Source organism: Podarcis pityusensis (genome assembly GCF_964106645.2).
Source record: "Podarcis pityusensis genome assembly, chromosome: 13".
In the NCBI taxonomy this organism is placed as follows: Eukaryota; Metazoa; Chordata; class Lepidosauria; order Squamata; family Lacertidae; genus Podarcis; species Podarcis pityusensis.
The window spans coordinates 10,155,202-10,174,164 of NC_138038.1; the positions used below are offsets into that span (position 1 = coordinate 10,155,202).

Sequence of the window (18,963 nt, forward strand, 5' to 3'; positions counted from 1 at the left end):
CTGGGGCAGAAATCCAAGACTGGAAGAAATTTAAAGACTATTTGCAGAAGTATTGTAAAATTAATGAATCTTAGAAGGATGTTGGATAGAAACTAAGTGGTTTCCAGCTGTAATGCTTTAAGAGATATGAAAAAAGGTTTATAAATGGGTAAAAGCTTAATGGTAAGGATTTGCTGAACTAACAACTGAACTGGAATACAAAAAAGGGAGGTATGAGGAGGTCCAGGGAAATAAGTGTAAGGAAGATATGTTATGGAAAATTAATGTGTTTTTAACTGTTTTTATTTGGGTTTGTTTCTTTTTATTTTTCATTGATTTGTTATATTTTAATAAGGGGTTTTTTTTATTCTTCTTGCTGTATTTTGTATTTTTTTGTATTTTTATTTTTTGTTTTTGTGTAATTCTTGTATTTTTTTGAAATTTTAATAAATATCATTTAAAAAAAAACAGAAATCCAGGGTCCCCAAAGGACCATCCAAAGAGTATTATTATTATATTTTAACATTTTAATATATTATTATTATTATTATTATTATTATTATTATTATTATCTGATATATTATTATTATTATTATTATTACAGTATTAGCTTTTAATCACTCCGGAACCATTTATCGCGGGATCAGTTTCCCTGCGCGCTCTTTCCCGTTTCTTGGTAACTCCTCTCAGGCTCCGCCCACGCCGCCCGGAAGCTGCTTGTCCAGCTCGTGCGTCAGTTACCCCGGATGAGGCGGGAGAGCGGAAGACAAAAGACACGAGCGGCGTGGGGGGGGGGGAGGGGGAGCGAATCACGTGGGAAGCTGAAGGCGCGCGCGGCGGTTGGCGAAGCGGCGTCGGCGAGGCGTTATGCCGTCATTTCCGGCCGCGGCCAAGAAGCCGGTGGTGGTTTGCTCGGGTGGCGGCGGCGGCGCGTTCGCGGAACGAAAACGAGACGGACCCGGCTAGAGGGATAGCGGTTCCCCCGCCCTGCCATGGCCTCCCTGCTCAAGGTGGATCCGGAAGTGAAGATCAAGGTACGGAGGGAAGCGGGGCCGGAGAGGGGCGGGAAGGAGGCGAGAGCGGCTAAGTTGCTTCGCGGGGCGGGCGTGCCCCGGAGCATGTGCAGAGCGCCGGCCTCCGGAAGGAGGAGGGAGGGGTTTTCCCCCGGGGCGCTTCAGCCGCGGCTCCTCTCCGCTTACGGGGAGAGCGGGCCGGTTGCCATGGAGGGCTGAGGCCCTGCTGGCCCAGCGCCCTGGGGGGGTGGGTCTGTCCCGGGCCCGTCAGACCCCGCACCCCGCTTAGCCAAGACACAACGGGCCTGGCTTACCACCTTGCCACTTAAAGAGGGAGGCGGTAGGAACCCTTAGCCGCGTGCCTTAAGATTTTCGGATTGCATCCCTGCCTCTTGGGAAGTTGGCATGATCACACCGAGTCGTCTTGCACGATTGCAAGGGAACCGGCTGGGGGTTAAACCACAGAGCCTAGGACTTGCCGATCACAAGGTCGGCGGTTCGAATCCCCGCGGCGGGGTGAGCTCCCGTTGCTCGGTCCCTGCTCCTGCCAACCTAGCAGTTCGAAAGCACACCAGTGCAAGTAGATAAATAGGTACCGCTCCGGCGGGAAGGTAAACGGCGTTTCCGTGCGCTGCTCTGGTTCGCCAGAAGCGGCTTAGTCCTGCTGGCCACATGACCCGGACGCTGGCTCCCTCGGCCAATAATGCGAGATGAGCGCCGCAACCCCAGAATCAGCCATGACTGGACCTAATGGTCAGGGGTCCCTTTACCTTTAAGGGACCTGGGGGGGTCATCTAGGCCAGCCCCCCTGAAATGCAGGGATATTTCGCCCAACGTGGCCCTCGAACCCACGACCTTGGGATTAAGAGTGGCTGGGGAAACCCAGACAGATGAACGGGTATAAATAAATTATTATTACTTGTTGGGTCTCTGGACCATAATAAAGATTGATGATGATATCAAATTATTATTACAGTGGTACCTCAGGTTAAGAAATTAATTCGTTCCGGAGGTCCGTTCTTAACCTGAAGCTGTTCTTAACCTGAAGCACCACTTTTAGCTAATGGGGCCTCCTGCTGCCGCTGCGCTGCCGCTGCACGATTTCTGTTCTCATCCTGAAGCAAAGTTCTTAACCTGAGGTACTACTTCTGGGTTAGCGGAGTCTGTAACCTGAAGCGTATGTAACCCGAGGTACCACTGTATTATTATTAGAGTCGTGTTCTACCAATGGTGCATCTTTTCTGCGCAAGCTGCTGATCATTGGAACTACACTGCCTCTGGCCACAGGGGATGCTCTCTGCTTGATTCTGACAGGCCAAAGGCACCTGCCGTTGCTGCATCCTTCAATGGTGGCTTCTTTAGGCTGCTTGGATTTTACTGTTTTTTACCTGCCCTGCGGAGGGTGGGTTTATTCAGATCAAAGGGATTTGAGGAAAAAGTCTCCATTTAAGTCAAACTTCCAAGTTTATAGTAGCTCGTATATTTCCCAAGCAAGCAATGCATTCTGGCTGTTAAAGCACACCTGTTTGCATCTAAATTTATTATATCGTCCAGGAACGTGCTATACACCTCAGATCATTCACCCAATATGACTTTTGCCCTGGCTAGATTTTATCAGCCTAGAAGAGTAATTGCCAAATTAAGGATTTCTGTGTGAAGTTAAGGAATGATAAGCAAGGCTATGTTTTGGAAGCTCAGTACTGTACTCAGAACTGTGAGTTGGCATGTAGCAGCTGGTCAGAATAGATAGAAATTAGATGGCCGTGCCACTTGACAGCATGTTTATTCAACATCTGAACAATAATATATACAAAAATATATACAGTGCATGACCTATTGTGCAATATTTATAATGTTTGACTTAAGAGGTCACATAGTGTTCCTCAGGATTCATTTTTCATGTATAATAATAAAAAATCAGGCTTTAGCTCAGATCAGTTTGATAGAGCGTACTAGATCCAGTTTCATGGGTATTTTTAATGGTTATGTTCCACTTAGGATTTCATTTGAACCCCAGCTATTTTTAACAGTTTTTTAAAAGAAAATATTTTTTTTTTAAAAAAAGAGCCATTTCTTGTCCTGAATTGAGAGCCTATCAATTTTCTCTATTTTTTTCTCTTTTACCCAGCCTTAAAGTTAAGTTTCAGACTGGTAGCATGTAGGAAATAGTTCTGGCTCCGTTGCATTTTATATATGTATTACTATTCACCTGTCAATTTTCTGTTGCGGTAATGGGCTTTTTTTGCGCAAACTTTCTTGTAGTTTAAAGTGAAGACTTTCTTATAATCGGTCTGGTTAGAAGTCTTGCGTGGTCCTTTTTTGCTTCTTTGTGTTTGGGAGAGCTTCCCATTTTAAAAATTAGTTTGCCCATTCACCTATTTTTAGGTAGCTGTTAAATTGTCTACTGCTTATTTTATTTAATGTATTTATACCTTGGTCTTCAGCTGACAATAAATCTTTCAGAGTAACTTGCAAAGATCAGGGAGGGAAAACAGGCCTTGCCTGCAGGCTTTCAACTTAAACACAACACAAGATTGGGAGGGGAGAAGGTAAAAAAGCAAACTCATGCACTAGTTTTTAATTATAAAGCTCAACAGCTTTTAATTCAACAGATCATGGAGCTGGGTCTAAACATAATGGAGAAACTGCTGCTTCCTCCCCCTCTGACATCAGTGGTGGCAGTTGGTAGTTACAGCAGGATGGTGCTGAGGCAAAGCTGCGGCCAAGCATATATTTTTTTTTGGGGGGGGGGAGTATCAGAGTGCTGCCCCCTCTTCTTCTGGTGGCCTCAAGGATGGCAGCTGGCTATTGAAAACAGTGCTTTTCAGGAATAGGGCACCTGATTCAGATGCATATTTGGAGGTGTGTCTGTTTTGCTTTCTGATCCTGCAAGTGATCATCATGCTCTGATCTCCTACATTGGATTGAAGTAAAAAGCCATCCATGCGAGGGGTCAGGGATGGGAACTCTGTCTTTCCCTGGACCCTCTTTAGTCCCTTTGCCCCCCCCCCATACGCTCGTTAATATTTGAAACCAAGATACAGTGGTGCCTCGCAAGACGAAATTAATTCGTTCCGCAAGTTTTTTCTTCTTGCGAGTTTTTCGTCTTGCGATGCACGGTTTCCCATAGGAATGCATTGAAAATCAATTAATGCGTTCCTAGGGAAACCGCCTTCAGACCAGGTCCGGGGACAGTCTGTCCCCCGACCTCTTCTGAAGGCTGGGGGGGGGGAACAAGGGCTTTTCTTCCCACCCCCAGCATTTTAAAAAACCCCGGGACAGCGGAGGACTTCTCCGCTGTCCGGGGCGATCTTAAAATGCTGGCGGGCGGCATTTTAAAATCGCCCGGGACAGCGGAGGACTTCTCCGCTGTCCGGGGCGATGTAAAAGCCCCTGGGAAGGCAGGCAGGGGGGACAAAGACTTTTGCCCCCCGCCCGCCTTCAGAAGAGGTCCTGGACCTCTTCTGAAGGCGGGCGGGGGGCGAAAGTCTTTGCCCCCCCCGCCTGCCTTCAAAAGCCGTCCGCGATAGCGGGAAGCTCTTCCCTGCTATCCCGGACTGCTTTTAAAATGCTGGCGGTGGGGAGCAAAGCCTTTCGGCCCCCGCCGGCCTTCCTGGACCTCTTCTGAAGGCCGGAGGGGGGGAAAGGCTTTGCTCCCCACCGCCAGCATTTAAAAGAGGTCCCCGGAGATTTCCCTATGGGCTTTCGTCTTGCGAAGCAAGCCCATAGGGAAATTCGTCTTGCGAAGCGCCTCCAAAACAGAAAACCCTTTCGTCTTGCGGGTTTCCCGTCTTGCGAGGCATTCGTCTTGCGGGGTACCACTGTAGTGTTGTGTATTATTTTTAAAAAGCAGGAGATGAAACAGAAGAAAATGGAGAAGCAAAACTGTTTCTTCCCTAGTCTTCACTTGATCTCTGTTATTGCTAACAGATCATGGGGGGAAAAGAGTGTGGTAGAGTAGGAACATCTCTGCTAGACCCTATATTCTTGCACAAAAGTAGTTGGGGGGGATTTCTTCTGGCCGCCGCTACCATCCCAACCTACCTGAGCAAAGGGTGGCATACTTCCCTCTGCTGCCAGGGAATACAGTGGTACCTCGGGTTACAGACGCTTCAGGTTACAGATGCTTCAGGTTACAGACTCCGCTAACCCAGAAATAGTACCTCGGGTTAAGAACTTTGCTTCAGGATGAGAACAGAAATTGTGCTCCGGTGGCGTGGTGGCAGAGTTAGCTAAAGTGGTGCTTCAGGTTAAGAACAGTTTCAGGTTGAGAACGGACCTCCAGAATGAATTAAGTACTTAACCCGAGGTACCACTCTATTTGCATCAGCAGAGGAAAGTATGGTTGTCACATCCCTTGAGCTGTTTCAGAGGAAGGAGCCTCAAATACTTTTTCTAAAGAGGATGAAGAGTGACAAGTATGAGGGGAAGAGTTGTCCTGTTTAGGCGGACTCCTGAGAGGTCATTAGTAGGAGGATTTTGGAATTGTGAGGAGGGAGAAAGGGGGAGCAACTCTTGCCCCATTGATCTCCTAGCACATAATCAGATTTAATTTTTCATTATCATAAAAACCCAAATACAAAGCTCTTCAACTACAGAACAGTAAAACATTAAAGCAATTGTGAAACTAGCAAGAGTCAGCAGTAAAATCTTTACACCCAGTACAGTGTTAAAACAGGCCAGGTGCCTAACTTGCCCCAAAGCTGCCTTGAGTAAAAATACGTTCTTAACTTGTCCACTGAAAGACACGTGATGGGGGACAGTGAGTGCTGCAAAATTGGTGGCTCCAAGTAATCCTGAAAGTGAAGGCTGCTTTCTGTCTAAGTAACAGACCATGTGGAAATATGATGCAAGCCTTGCTATGCAAATATATGAATTTGCAACCCACATGTAGGAGGCAAAGTATTGCTTCTCGTGACGCTTTATGTGCTCTTCTTAAGTAAAAGGGATTTATATTCTTTGGAGAAAAAACAAAACTGTGCTACAGCCTTGAGGCTGAATCTATCCATTTCTGATAACATCCAGTGGGCAGAGGGACCACTTCTACTTTGAGGCAGTGGTGGTTGTTGTTTTTAATGCATATTTGCCGTAGGTGAGGCCTAGATCCAGGGGAAGCATGTGTATGGAGGAAAAATAACATTGGCTGACCCATATGCTAGCATAAAGAAGTAGAGTAGACTGCTATAATTTGGAGGCTGTTTTGAAGGGAACATAGGAGATGGCCCCCTCATCTGCTGTAACTTCTTATACTGACACATCAGCAGATCTAATGATTGATCAGAGGTAGGGCTGAGCCTTTGTCTGGTTTTCAACATTGTGATATATCACCAGCTAAGCATCACAATACAGTGGTACCCCAGTTCTCAAACGTCTCCGTTGACTAACATTTCAGAACTTGGAACGCCTGAAACCTGGAAGTAAATGCTTCCATTTTCGAACACGCCCCAGAAGCATAGCTGTCAACTTTTCCCTTTTCTTGCGAGGAATCCTATTCGGAATAAGGGAATTTCCCTTTAAAAAAGGGAAAAGTTGACAGCTATGCTCAGCTTCCACTGCGTGTTTCTCAATTTTCTCAATGAAATTTGCAGCCCGCCCTTTGCACCTCAGTTTTCGAATGTTTCAGAACTCGGAACTGTCTTCCGGAACAGATTATGTTCAAGAACCGAGGTACCACTGTGTACCGATATATCACAATGTCTGAAATAAGGATGGAACAATGTAGGGTAATGTCCTGGCAACTGCCACAATTAGGGTTGCAGAACTGACACATTTTTACTTGATTTTAACATATTGTTACACCTGTACAGAGCAACAGGGGTGGCAGGAAATATGAGAGAAGAAAACCTCACAGTTTTCCCCATGTCACAATTTTTTACATAGCTCACAGACCAATCGTGATATATCGCAGTGTCAGATGTTAAGAAGCCATTACCGCAATGTGGGTTTCGAACCAATTATTTATCGGCATCAGAGGGATATGTGTAGAAGAGAGCTCCAGTACTGGCATAGCTTAATGGAGCCATCTTTGCAAGAATTAGCTATGTCAGTTGTTCAGGCATGAGACATATTCTGTAGGCACTGCGTATGTACAACTCAGATAAAAACAAGGAAGGATGGAAGAAGGCAGGTAATTTTAGCCACTGGCTGGAGATGGCAAGGCTATGTTCTCTTGTGGATAGTCTTGTGGGGGCTGCATGCCAGGCAGGGCGTGTTGAAAGAGGGGAAGACCGAAGGCATAGGCATGTCCCATTCAAACAAATCCAGGCACGCCATCTAGCTGTGACAAGGACCAATGATCTGACTTAGTATGGCCAGCTTCATCTGTTTATATGCACATGGGCCAAAAACACTCACTTTGGCAACTTGTTGCTCTGGCCTTATGCGGTGACTGTTGGCAACAATACTGCGCTGAGTTTGAAAAAGGAGCTAAAGAATGGGTTGGTGCAGGATAGGAAAAGAGATTGTGGATTCTCTAGTCGCAGCGCCAAACTTCTAGATGGCCAGGAAGTAAAGATTTTTCCAACCCCGTAATCCCCAGAATCAGCGGGGTCTGTAAAAAACTTGGAACACGGCTAAATAATTTCAGAAAAATGCTTTCAGGTGGTACATAACTTTTTGTGCCCTGGGCTGTTGATTCTAAGCAAATTGTGGACCCCTGAGGCCCACAGTGGGTTTGATCCCCATATGGGCCCCCCTGCATAATCCTACATTGCAAGGGTTTGGACTAGATGACCCTCAGACATGATTCCCAACTCTACAGTTCTTTGATTCTATGAGAATATTGTGCTACTGTACAGAACACAGCTCCATGTATGCTTGGGTCACTCTGTTTTACCCAGTTTGGACTCTGTTCTAAACTGCTTCTCTTCTCTCCTGTAGGTAGACTCTTTCAGGGAGCGGATCACAGGTGAAGTAAGTGTCATGATTCCTTCCCGCCACCTGCCCTTAATGCTTAAGGGTCTGGATGTTTCTGTTGCTGGAACATCTTGCTGGAGACCCTTTGATGACTCTTAAGAGAACTTCAGCTAGTCAATTAGAAAGCTTGTCTGTAGCTCTGTTCTGGCCCTTGCAGTATCCAAGGCTCATGGCTTTTGCCTGTGGAAGTGGTTCTCCTGGTTCATACAGAGGGTTAATTTGGGGTTAATTTCTGATCTGCCCATTTGCAGATAATCTCAGTATTAATTCATGCATCACAGCTGGCTTTTCTTTGTCCTTCAGGCTGAGGATCTGGTGGCAAGTTTTTTCCCAAAGAAGCTTTTAGAACTCGATGCGTTCCTTAAGGTAAGAGTTGCAAGTCCACTGCCTCTCACCTGGTTTTTCTTGTCCAGTGAGTGGCTCTTGACTATAGCAGACTGAATTATTATTATTGTTATTGTTATTATTATAATAATATACCGCCCTATACCTGGGGGGGGGTGTCTCAGGGCGGGTTTGGTGTTGGATTCAAGTTTGGTTGGTTCTGTTTAGGAATGTGTTAAGCAATTTAACATTATGCTTCGGCTATTCTCCTTTCCTAGGATCCCATTCTGAACATTCACGATCTCACCCAAATCCACTCAGATATGAACCTTCCTGTTCCAGACCCAATCCTGCTCACAAACAGTCATGATGGACTGGATGGGGTAAGGTGGTTCACTTTACCTGGGTTTAATATTTGAGACGTTGATCAAAACTGCATAATGCTCACATTTACTGAGAGGGTCTGGACAGAGATAAAGCTGTCTGGGAACTAGAAGCAAAAGCAGATAGTTGCTTGTGTCAGGACCCGTGTCTTCCTCTCCATATTCTGTGTATGCAGAATAGAATTTCCTGCCCTTTTGGCATGAGTTAACCTCCTATAGAAGAATCAAAGAAAGCCATGCACATGACAAATTTCTCAAAAGTTGAAGTTTTATTTATAAATCGTCGGAATTTCAAGACAATTTAGGTACTTGTGTTTCATTTTCGCTTGTTTGACTGAGATGGCAAGTCAGGAACGTGATTCTTATACGTTCAATTAAACTTATTTAATTAGTTAAGGATGCAAATGGTATATACTTACACCAAATACACCTATTATTTTCTCTTCCTCTTTGCCTTCTTTGGGTCCTTTCTTTTTCCATACCCTCCTTTTGTAATTTCCTTTACCTATTTCTCTTTTTCTCCTACAGTTTTAGTTATTTGGATAAACACGCTTCTTTAGATTTTATGATTTGATACAATACATCCCCCCCCCCCGCAAACAACTTTGTACATATTTGCTTTCTTTCTGTAAAAAATAATAACGTCCTCTTTGTTTTTTCAGCCCAATATGAAGAAGAGAAAGCTGGAAGACCGTGATGAAACCTTCCAGGGTGAGTTCCTAAACTTCTACTGCTAAATTCATGGCATCTGATTGCTGTCAATGCTGGTTTGGGAGCTTGTGTTTGTCTTACGAAACTTGTCCAATTGAGTGAACACTCTGAGCATACGGGGTTGGGAAAATCCAGAAACCTTAAACTTTTATATTGGTGCCAAGGAATTAAAGTATTAATTCACTGATGTAATTGTGGCCTGCACCTTGATCATAAATTTGTCCCTGATGCAGCTGCTTCGTACACAATTGACTCCTAGGAATTTGAAATGATCCCTTGAAATACTCCAGCTTTTCGCTACTTTACTGCAGGATGGCTGGATCCTTATGTTGTTTGAATATTACAGTGGTACATTTGGTTCTCAAAATTAATCCATTCTGGAAGTCCGTTCCAAAACCAAAGCGTTCCAAAACTGAGGCACGCTTTCCCATAGAAAGTAATGCAAAACGCATTCATCCTTTCCAGACTTTTAAAAACAACCCCTAAAACAGCAATTTAACATGAATTTTACGATCTAATGAGACTATTGATCCATAAAATGAAAGCAATAATTAATGTACTATACTATAAAATAAATAAGACAGTATTGTAGATGCTAAAAATTAAAATTATAATTTTTTCTTACCTGCACTGATGATAGTCATTGCTTTTATCCCTTTCTGCAGTCACACAATCAATCAATCAGTAGCTGAACTGGATTCCACACAGTCACAAAAACAAATTAACCGAAAAAGCCTCAAAAACAAAAACGCAAAATAAATAGCAAAAACAAAAATGCCAGACTTAATCTGTTTGACTTCCGAAATGTTTGAAATCCCAGGCGCAGCTTCTGATTGTTGCAGGTGCCCCAGAAACGTTCAGCTTCTGAAAAACGTTCGAAAACTGGAACACTTACTTACAGGTTTTTGGCATTTGAGAACCCAGGCGTTTGAGAACCAAGGTACCACTGTACTGCCAAGATGTTGTATGGTTGAAATTCATTTGCAGTTAATTGGGAAAACCACAGCTGCGTTATTTGTGGCCTGGCTTACGCTGTCAGTCTTCTAATTCACAACATGAAGTTTCAAAGAACAGAAACGGAGCGTAGGGATCCCAGGTTTGAGAGTTCAAAGCCACTATTTTTGAAATTAACTAAAAAGAGAGTGCCCCCCCCAAATAAATCACTGGAATTCAATTCCTATGTCATTAAATGGTCAAAATCAATAATATCTATGCAGCAGCTAATTTTAATAGCTATGTGGAAGAGGACATTTGAGCAGGTGCAACTTTTCAGATCCTGCAGTTCTGTGATGATAAATTCCGCCTGCTGAAATTCCCTACTGCACAACTTTTTAAAGATATATGGCTCCTGCAAAGGTTGTTACCTCCTATATTAATGTGGTGTTGGTGGTGGTGTGTGGTTTGTTTTTTTTTTTGTTTTTTTATTATTATTTTACAAATATAAATTTATAACATTCCAAACACATATGCATATATAGAGATAACTCTGAATCTCGAGACTTCCCCCTATCCCCTCCATGGGTCCTATTGTCAACATTTACAACTGCATATTATTCCATATTATATATTTTAAATCAATCCACATTATCCATAGTATTTGTTACATTACAAGTGGGTTTCAAATCCTGCCAATGTTTCCATCTGCTTGCAGATAAATTAGATAAATTATATTTTTTCCCCATTCTTTTTTAAAGTTTTTGTCCTGAGTTAATGTGTTTGGTTCGTGAGTTAATGTGTTTAAAACGCTTGAATAATAATAATAATAATAATAATAATAATAATTAATTTTTATTTATACCCTCCCCTCCCCATCCAAGGCCGGTCTCAGGGCAGCTAACAAGCAGTAATAAAAACGAGCTGAATGAATACAACATTAAAATATTGAAACATTAAAATGTTAAAATGCAGCCTCATCACAGGAGGAGAAAGCAAAAGGAAAGAGGGGGAGGGAATCAAATTGGCTCCAAGCCAAAGGCCAGGCAGAACAACTCTGTCTTACAGGCCCTGCGGAAAGAAATCAGATTCTGCAGGGCCCTGGTCTCATGAGGCAGAGCGTTCCACCAGGCCGGAGCCAGTGTTGAAAAGGCCCTGGCTCTGGTTGAAGCTAATCTGACTTCCTTAGGGCCCGGGACCACTAGGGTGTTGCTATTTATGGACATTGGAAGTAGGAATAGACTGATCCAGAGTGGGTAAACACTCTGCCTGCATAAAACCCCACGGGTATCCTGGAACATAGGAAGTTGCCTTACACTGAGCCAGACCATTGGTCCCTCTTGCTCAATATTGCCTACACTGACTGGCAGCAGCTCTCCAGGGTTTCAGACAGGCATCTCTCCCAGCCCTACCTGGAGAGGCCAGGGGTTGAACCGGCCAAGCTGTTGCTCTGCCACTGAGCTTATGGCCCTTCCTGACCTGCTGAGCGGCAAGCGCATTCATGCGCACCCATGCTCACACTCCATGGAATAAGTGGCAAATCTTTTCTCGTGGCGCCAGGTACCAAAGTCTTTGTCATGCCTAATGGGATGCTGAAAAGCAACCAGCAGCTGGTGGACATCATTGAGAAGGTGAAACCCGAGATCCGGCTGCTCATTGAGAAATGCAACACGGTGAGTGCTGGGCTGCCTTTTCCTTTTTTCTTTTTTTTTTAATAATATTTATTACTTTCCAACAATTTAGACATTACACAGAAAAAGAAAATATACAATACAATACAAAAACGATACCTAACACTAAACTAACAAAAACAATTTAAACTAAGAAAAGAAAAGAAAAACAATTTAAAACACATCAAATAGTTTCGATCTTTCATTCACTTATTTCCATGACCTCCTCACACCTCCCTTTTTGTATTCCACTTCTATTAGTTATTTCAGCAATTCCTTTCCATCTTCCTCTGCTTTCTATCCTATAATTATCTTAACACATTTTGACCTTATTTTTCCCTTTAATTCTCTATTAATCTATTTATACTTAATTCCTTATAACATTTCTACTAAAGCCATATAACTTCATTCCAACATTTTTCTAACGTTCATTGATTTTACAATATTTCCGTAAATAGTCTTTAAACTTTTTCCAATCTTCTTCCACCTTTTCCTTCCTCTTTGGGCTCGGATGCTTTTCAGATCTGTTTCCTGTGGTGGTACTCTGAACAGCAGGGATAAAATCAAACATGCTTTTTTTCAGTTAACTCCTCAGAGAGAACGAGGTGGCTAATCATGCATATCAGCAAGGATGTGGGGTCGCAGATCTGGCCTCTGCTTGCATGTTACTGTGGCAAACCTGGTATGAAGTTTGCTTAGTCTTGCTGAGGTGCCTAGACTTCAGATGAGAAACTGGTGCCTTGTGTGACTGAATCCTTCTCTGAATCCCAGCATGGTGTAGTGGTTAAGAGCGGTGGACTTGTAATCTGGTGAACAGGGTTTGATTCCCCACTCCTCCACATGCAGCTGCTGGGTGACCTTGTCTGAAGTCTCTCAGCCTCACTCACCTCACAGAGTGTTTGTTGTGGGGGAGGAAGGGAAAGGAGATTGTTAGCCACTTTGAGACTCCTTAAGGCAGCGGTTCTCAACCTGTGGGTCCCCAGATGTTGTTGGACTACAACTCCCATCATCCCTGAACTCTGGCCTTGCTAGCTAGGGGTGGTGGGAGTTGTAGTTCAGCAACATCTGGGGACCCACAGGTTGAGAAAGGCTGCCGTAAGGGGAGCGAAAGGCAGGATATCAAGTCCAAACTCTTCTTCTTCTTCATACCAGCACATATTTTTATTTTATGATTTAAAAGCATTTCATAGACCACTTTTTTCTTTCTTTAAAAAAAAACCTAAATAGCATTCAAAAACACTGTAAAAACCGTGAACAGCATTATAACAAATGAAAAGCAGAAATAACAGGGTAAGATCTTATGGATCAAGGAAAGACCAGGCAGAAAGATATATCTTTGCATGGCCTGGATAGCTCAGTTGGTTAGAGATTGGGACTGATAACGCCAAGGTTGCAGGTTCGATCCTCATATGGACTAGATGATCCGTAGGGTCCCTTCCAACTACAGTTTTATGATTCTAAGACGTCTGAATCAATTCATAGACCATGCGTTACATATGATAAAAGGAAGTGCATTCCACCGTGCAGTGGAAACAGCAGAAAACGCCCTTTTTCAGGTTGCTGTCCTGAGATAGTCTGCAGAATGTGATACCACTTTAAATTCCCCACTAGAGCTAGGTGATCTTACAGGTCTATACAGGGGCAGGCGGTCTTTCCGGTAACCTGGTCCTAAGTTGTTTAGTGGTTCTATATGTTGGTAACAAGATTTTGGACATGGTCTGGTAGCCAACTGGAGCCAGTGCAGTTCCATCAGCCCAGGTGTAATATGTACACATTGAGGTGTTCCACTCAGCAACTTAGCCACAGCCTTCTTGGCCATGGAAATCTAGCATACCGGGAAGCAAGTTAGCTTAGAATTCTCTCTGTCTCTGTGATCTGTTGGTTTTCTGTGCATGGGAATGTTTTGTTTGTATGGAGGAGCGTTCAGCCATGTGACAACACCCCCTTCTGTGGTCTAAAGACCCCTAGGTTTGGGTTTACCATCTCAGTGAAAAGTGGGCCAGTGTTGGGTTTGAATGCAGGAGACTAGATTTCAAATCCTTGTTTGGTTTTGGAGTTTTAATTGTTCTGCAGCAAGTGTTTTTAGGGACGCGAGTGGCGCTGTGGGTTAAACCACAGAGCCTAGGACTTGCTGATCAGAAGGTCGGTGGTTCGAATCCCCACAATAGGGTGAGCTCCCATTGCTCGGTCCCTGCTCCTGCCAACCTAGCAGTTCGAAATCACATCAGAGTGCAAGTAGATAAATAGGTACCGCTCCGGCGGGAAGGTAAACGGTGTTTCCGTGTGCTGCTCTGGTTCGCCAGAAGTGGCTTCGTCATGCTGGCCACATGACCCGGAAGCTGTACGCCGGCTCCCTCGGCCAATAAAGCAAGATGAGCGCCACAACCCGAGTCGGCCACGACTGGACCTAATGGTCAGGGGTCCCTTTACCTTTACCTTTAAGTGTTTTTAACACTTGATTGGAAACCGCCCAGAGTGGCCAGGGAAGCTCAGCCAGATGGGCGGGGTATAAATAATAAATTTTTATTATTAGTCTCTCTGTCTCGGCCTGAACTGCCTGGCGCAGATGCTGCAGGTAGAACAGTCTGCCAGCCGTTTTCAGTGTATACAGCAAAGCAGTGGCACCTATTCAATATGGCATATTCTGCCCTGCAGGTCAAAATGTGGGTGCAGCTGCTGATTCCCAGGATAGAGGACGGCAACAACTTTGGCGTTTCTATTCAGGTAGGTCAGCAGTTGGGGGGCGGGGGCAGAATCCTGAGGAACTGTCCCTTTCTGGGGTGGTGAGCACAATCAGAATTTCAGGAACCAAAGTGCTTTTTCTGAGCAGGAGCAGTCACCATTAAGAAAAAGCGGTAGGAAAAGGGGAATATATATTTGGACTGCCTCTGGATCAAGTCACTTTTCTTCTTTAAGTTCTCAGCATCCTTAACCTAGCTCAAGGTTGTCATCTGAAGTAGCCATACATTTAGCAGTCACAGTCAGTCCATCATTTGAAAAATAAGACTTTAGAGCCATCTTACCCAAAAATGGCAACTAGACCATGGGTAGGCAAAACTAAGGCCCGAGGGCCGGATGCAGCCCAATCGCCTTCTCAATCCGGCCTGCGGACGGTCCAGGAATCAGCATGCTTTTACATGAGTAGAATGTCTCCTTTTATTTAAAATGCATCTCTGGGTTATTTGTGGGGCATAGGAATTCGTTCATTTTTTTTCTTCTTTTGGAAACATAGTCCGGCCCCCCACAAGGTCTGAGGGACAGTGGGCCGGCCCCCTGCTAGAAAAGTTTGCTGACCCCTGAACTAGACAATTCCATTTTGGTGACTGTAACCTTGGTTTAAGGAGCCATTTGGCACCTAGCTTATATATCTGAGTTTCTAACATTTTTGGCCAAGGCTGATTGGGTGGCTCTTTCTGCCTTGCTGGGGCTCAGGCCTCCAGTTCATGGCAGAGACTCATCAGCATGACCGGTTAAGATATTGGTTGGCTACGTCCAGGTCTGAGTGCACCTGAAAATTCTATCAAATGTTTCTTTGTTGGCTCCTTCCTTTGCAGGAAGAGACTGTGGCAGAGCTCCGAACTGTGGAGAGTGAAGCAGCTTCATATTTGGACCAGATCTCTAGGTGGGTGCCTTTTCACGGCTTGGCGCAGAGTGCCTTCAGAGGCTGGCTTTTGTTGCAGAGGGGTCTTTCCCTCTGTAGTGTATGCTGTTTGGGCACCCCCTTGCCAACCGTTGAACCACCTCTCTTGCTTCCTTTTCAGATACTACATCACACGGGCAAAGCTGGTTTCTAAAATAGCTAAATATCCTCATGTGGTAAGTGCAGGTATTAAGGTGATAGCTGAGTTTCGCGTTACGAACTTTTAATAATAGCATTAGAGAAGTGGCTAAAAGGCTTCCTGACTGATTGTTGTCCTGACTGAACCCTTGGGGAATATTGTGTTGTCGTGAGGGTCTGCTTCGAATTAAATTCTGGAGCACGTCGGTCCCGGCTTCTGTTTCTGTGGGTTTTGCATAGGCCTGTTGTCTCTTCCGACCAGTTCTTGATTGTCAACATCCTTTTGGGTTGGGGTTGGAGTCTAGGTATACTGATGGTAGTGACTGAGAAGACCCCGAGAAAATGGCAGCTTTGCAGGTGACTCTCGGCTGGGAGATGGAATGAGACAGCAAGTCCACTTAGTGCAAAGCAATTCTGGCTAAATAACTGTCTCTGTAGGAGGATTACCGTCGCACGGTGACTGAGATGGATGAGAAGGAATACATCAGCCTGCGGCTCATCATTTCGGAGCTCAGAAATCAATATGTAAGTCCAGTCTTGAAGACGATTCATAACACCTTCCTGTGCACTCTATTAAGGTGCTTGAGGGGGCAGGGGCCCGTAACAGTTGAGCCAGTTTTGCAGAGGGCTGCTCTCTCAACCAGTTATTAATTGCCAAGGCCTCTTAGGGTAGATGGGACGCGGGTGGCACTCTGGGTTAAACCACAGAGCCTAGGACTTGCCGATCAGAAGTTCGGCGGTTCAAATCCCCGCGATGGGGTGAGCTCCCGTTGCCGGGTCCCTGCTCCTGACAACCTAGCAGTTCGAAAGCACGTCAAAGTGCAAGTAGATAAATACCGTATTTTTCGCTCTATAGGATGAACCCGACCATAGGACGCACCTAGTTTTTAGAGGAGGAAAACAAGAAAAAAATATTCTGAGTCAAATGTTGTGTAAACTACTGTATTTAATAAACAACCGGTATATCAGAATCATATTACAACCATGTAAAGTGAACAGCGGTCAACAATGGCATTAAGAACCATCATCACTGTCAGTAACAAATGAAGAGAGACTTTAAGGTTTGAGTACTCTTCTAGTCTTCTGTGAACCCCAAGAACTCATCACTGCTAGAGTCAGAATTTATGAAGCTCAGTTGCTCACAATCACTGACATCACTTTCTTCGCTATCTTCATGTAAAATACTATCTTCGTTGCCCGCTGCTCGCAAACATTCCCTTTACTTGAATTACAGTCAAGAAACAGCTGAGCAGAGCCTCTCTATCTTTAAAGAGCCGCACTGAGCGAGCGTGTCTGCGGCTGTTGCTGGCTTTTCTTGTTTTCCTCCTCTAAAAACTAGGTGCGTCTTATGGTCGGGTGCGTCTTATAGAGCATTGCCGAGGCCTCTTAGGGTAGATGGGCCCCTTCTTCCTGGTGTATGCGGTATGGCATCACTTGTCTAGGTAATAGCGAGCTCTGCCTTTTTAGCCTGGGTGGGTGTGTGCAAAAAATTCGTTTGCAAGCCGGATCCTCCCTGAGCCAAGAAGAAACCAACCCCTGTCTCCTCTCCCGCCAGGTGACTCTCCACGACATGATCCTAAAGAACATTGAGAAGATCAAGCGACCCCGGAGCAGCAACGCCGAGACCCTCTACTGAGCTGTCGACAATCTGAACTCATGAACTGTTCAGTAGGCTCAAGGCAGCCCTTTTGCCTCAGTTTATGTGACTATCAAGATGGGGAATCTGGCTGGAAACAGTCCTCACCACACTTTTAGTTAAAAAAAAAAAAAAAATCTAAAGAAACTCTCCTAGCTCTTTCTGGTTGGTTTTTATTTGGGTCTCGGGATTTGCCCCCCACCCACCCCCATCTCTTGACATCCGAAAGGTATGGGGCAGAGTTTCTCTTCCTGCGTGGGTGGGAACAGGATAGCGGCCAACCTCCTCCAGGCAACCATCCCTGTGCCAGCAGTCCTGAATGACCCTGTTCTGTAGCAGCCGGGAGGAACCCTTCCCTTCTAGGTAGCGTATCTTTGAACTGGTCGAGAGCAGTGTCAAGTTCTGCTGGACCAGTTCAGTCTTCCCATTGAAAAATGCATTTGGGGGAATCGAGTGCCCTTTTCATCTCACATGGCTGTCCATGCCCACTGTCCAATCACGCAGATTCTGATGCCACTGTGTTGAGTTTTCCCTTCCTGCCCCCCCTCCCCCCGTTGATTCGTTGTTCTGAATCTACAGTAATCTATTCCGGATTACGTACTGCACTTAAGCGGCTCTCCTCTCGACACAGCAGTCCTTTTGCCTGGCAGGTAAACCCAGTGGAACCCTTGAGTGCAGTGGGCGTTCTCTGGATTTCGGGCTGGGGCAGCGCTGGATAGACAGACAGTTAGCCCTACAGAATCGGCTTGCCTAATACTGGCACGGCCGAGCGAGTGCTGAAGGACCGGAGAATTTCCCCGTCTTCGTTCTTCTTCTCTCCCACCCGAATATAACAAGCTTAGCGGTTGTTCCTGGAGGGGCCCTTTCTGACCTTCAAGAAACCCCAGGAAAGCGTGTCTAGGTTTTGGCCCTTTGCTGCGTGAACGAATCCCGCTGGGATTCTTTGGTTTTGCTCTTTTCTAGTCTTCAAGCGAGCAGGTAGGGGGCACCAACTAATAGGAGTGCTTCAGTTTCCCTTGAGATCTACTCTTAGTCTTTATATTCCTCTTGTGCCGTAGTATTGTGAGTGGTGTTAGATATGTAAAAACAGTGGCAGCGTGAATGCCGTTTATCGGCCCCTCTCCCTTCCCTTGGTTGCTGTTTTTATTTTTAAAGAAATCTCTGCCAGCCTCCTAAGAGCACAGGAAGCTCATCTTCCCTGTGCCCTTTGCAGATGCCTTTGTTACTGTCATTTGTAGCTGGGCAAACCTTAGTCTTCCCTGGAGTGCAGACTCTTGCGACAGCTGCCGTTGTAGCTGCGTCCCGAGAGTAGTCCTCTCCTGCGTTTCTTTGTATCGGCTGCTTTGTTGGATTGTTCATATTTCCTTGCCACATTGAACGTATGTACAACTTTTACTATGTTGACAAATTAAAAGTAATAGGTACTTTGAATTCATCCTCGGCAGTCACCGTGTGTACGAGCAACCGGGGTCACTGCGTGATGCACAGTTGGTCTTGCGCTCCATCTGGCCTCCGCCTGTTTGGACTTTGTTCGGTAGCAGCAATCTGTCATGATGCTGAGTTGAAATTGAATATTCGCTCTCACGTTCTCCTCTAGAAATATGGGATATTGGTGGGCTAA

At 45.0% G+C, this 18,963-nt stretch overlaps 1 protein-coding gene across 1 annotated transcript; it reads left to right on the forward strand.

Annotated features, from left to right (window-relative positions):
• The first annotated feature begins 789 nt into the window (after window positions 1–789).
• PSME3 (proteasome activator subunit 3) lies at window positions 790–18,777 on the forward strand. Its single transcript, XM_080977089.1, has 11 exons — window positions 790–1,013; window positions 7,872–7,904; window positions 8,211–8,273; window positions 8,510–8,614; window positions 9,277–9,325; window positions 11,819–11,931; window positions 14,584–14,652; window positions 15,483–15,550; window positions 15,690–15,744; window positions 16,145–16,231; window positions 17,262–18,777. The coding sequence occupies exons 1-11, from the start codon at window positions 972–974 to the stop codon at window positions 17,340–17,342; spliced, it is 765 nt and encodes a 254-aa protein (XP_080833215.1). The 5' UTR covers window positions 790–971; the 3' UTR covers window positions 17,343–18,777.
• Window positions 18,778–18,963: the final 186 nt, after the last annotated feature.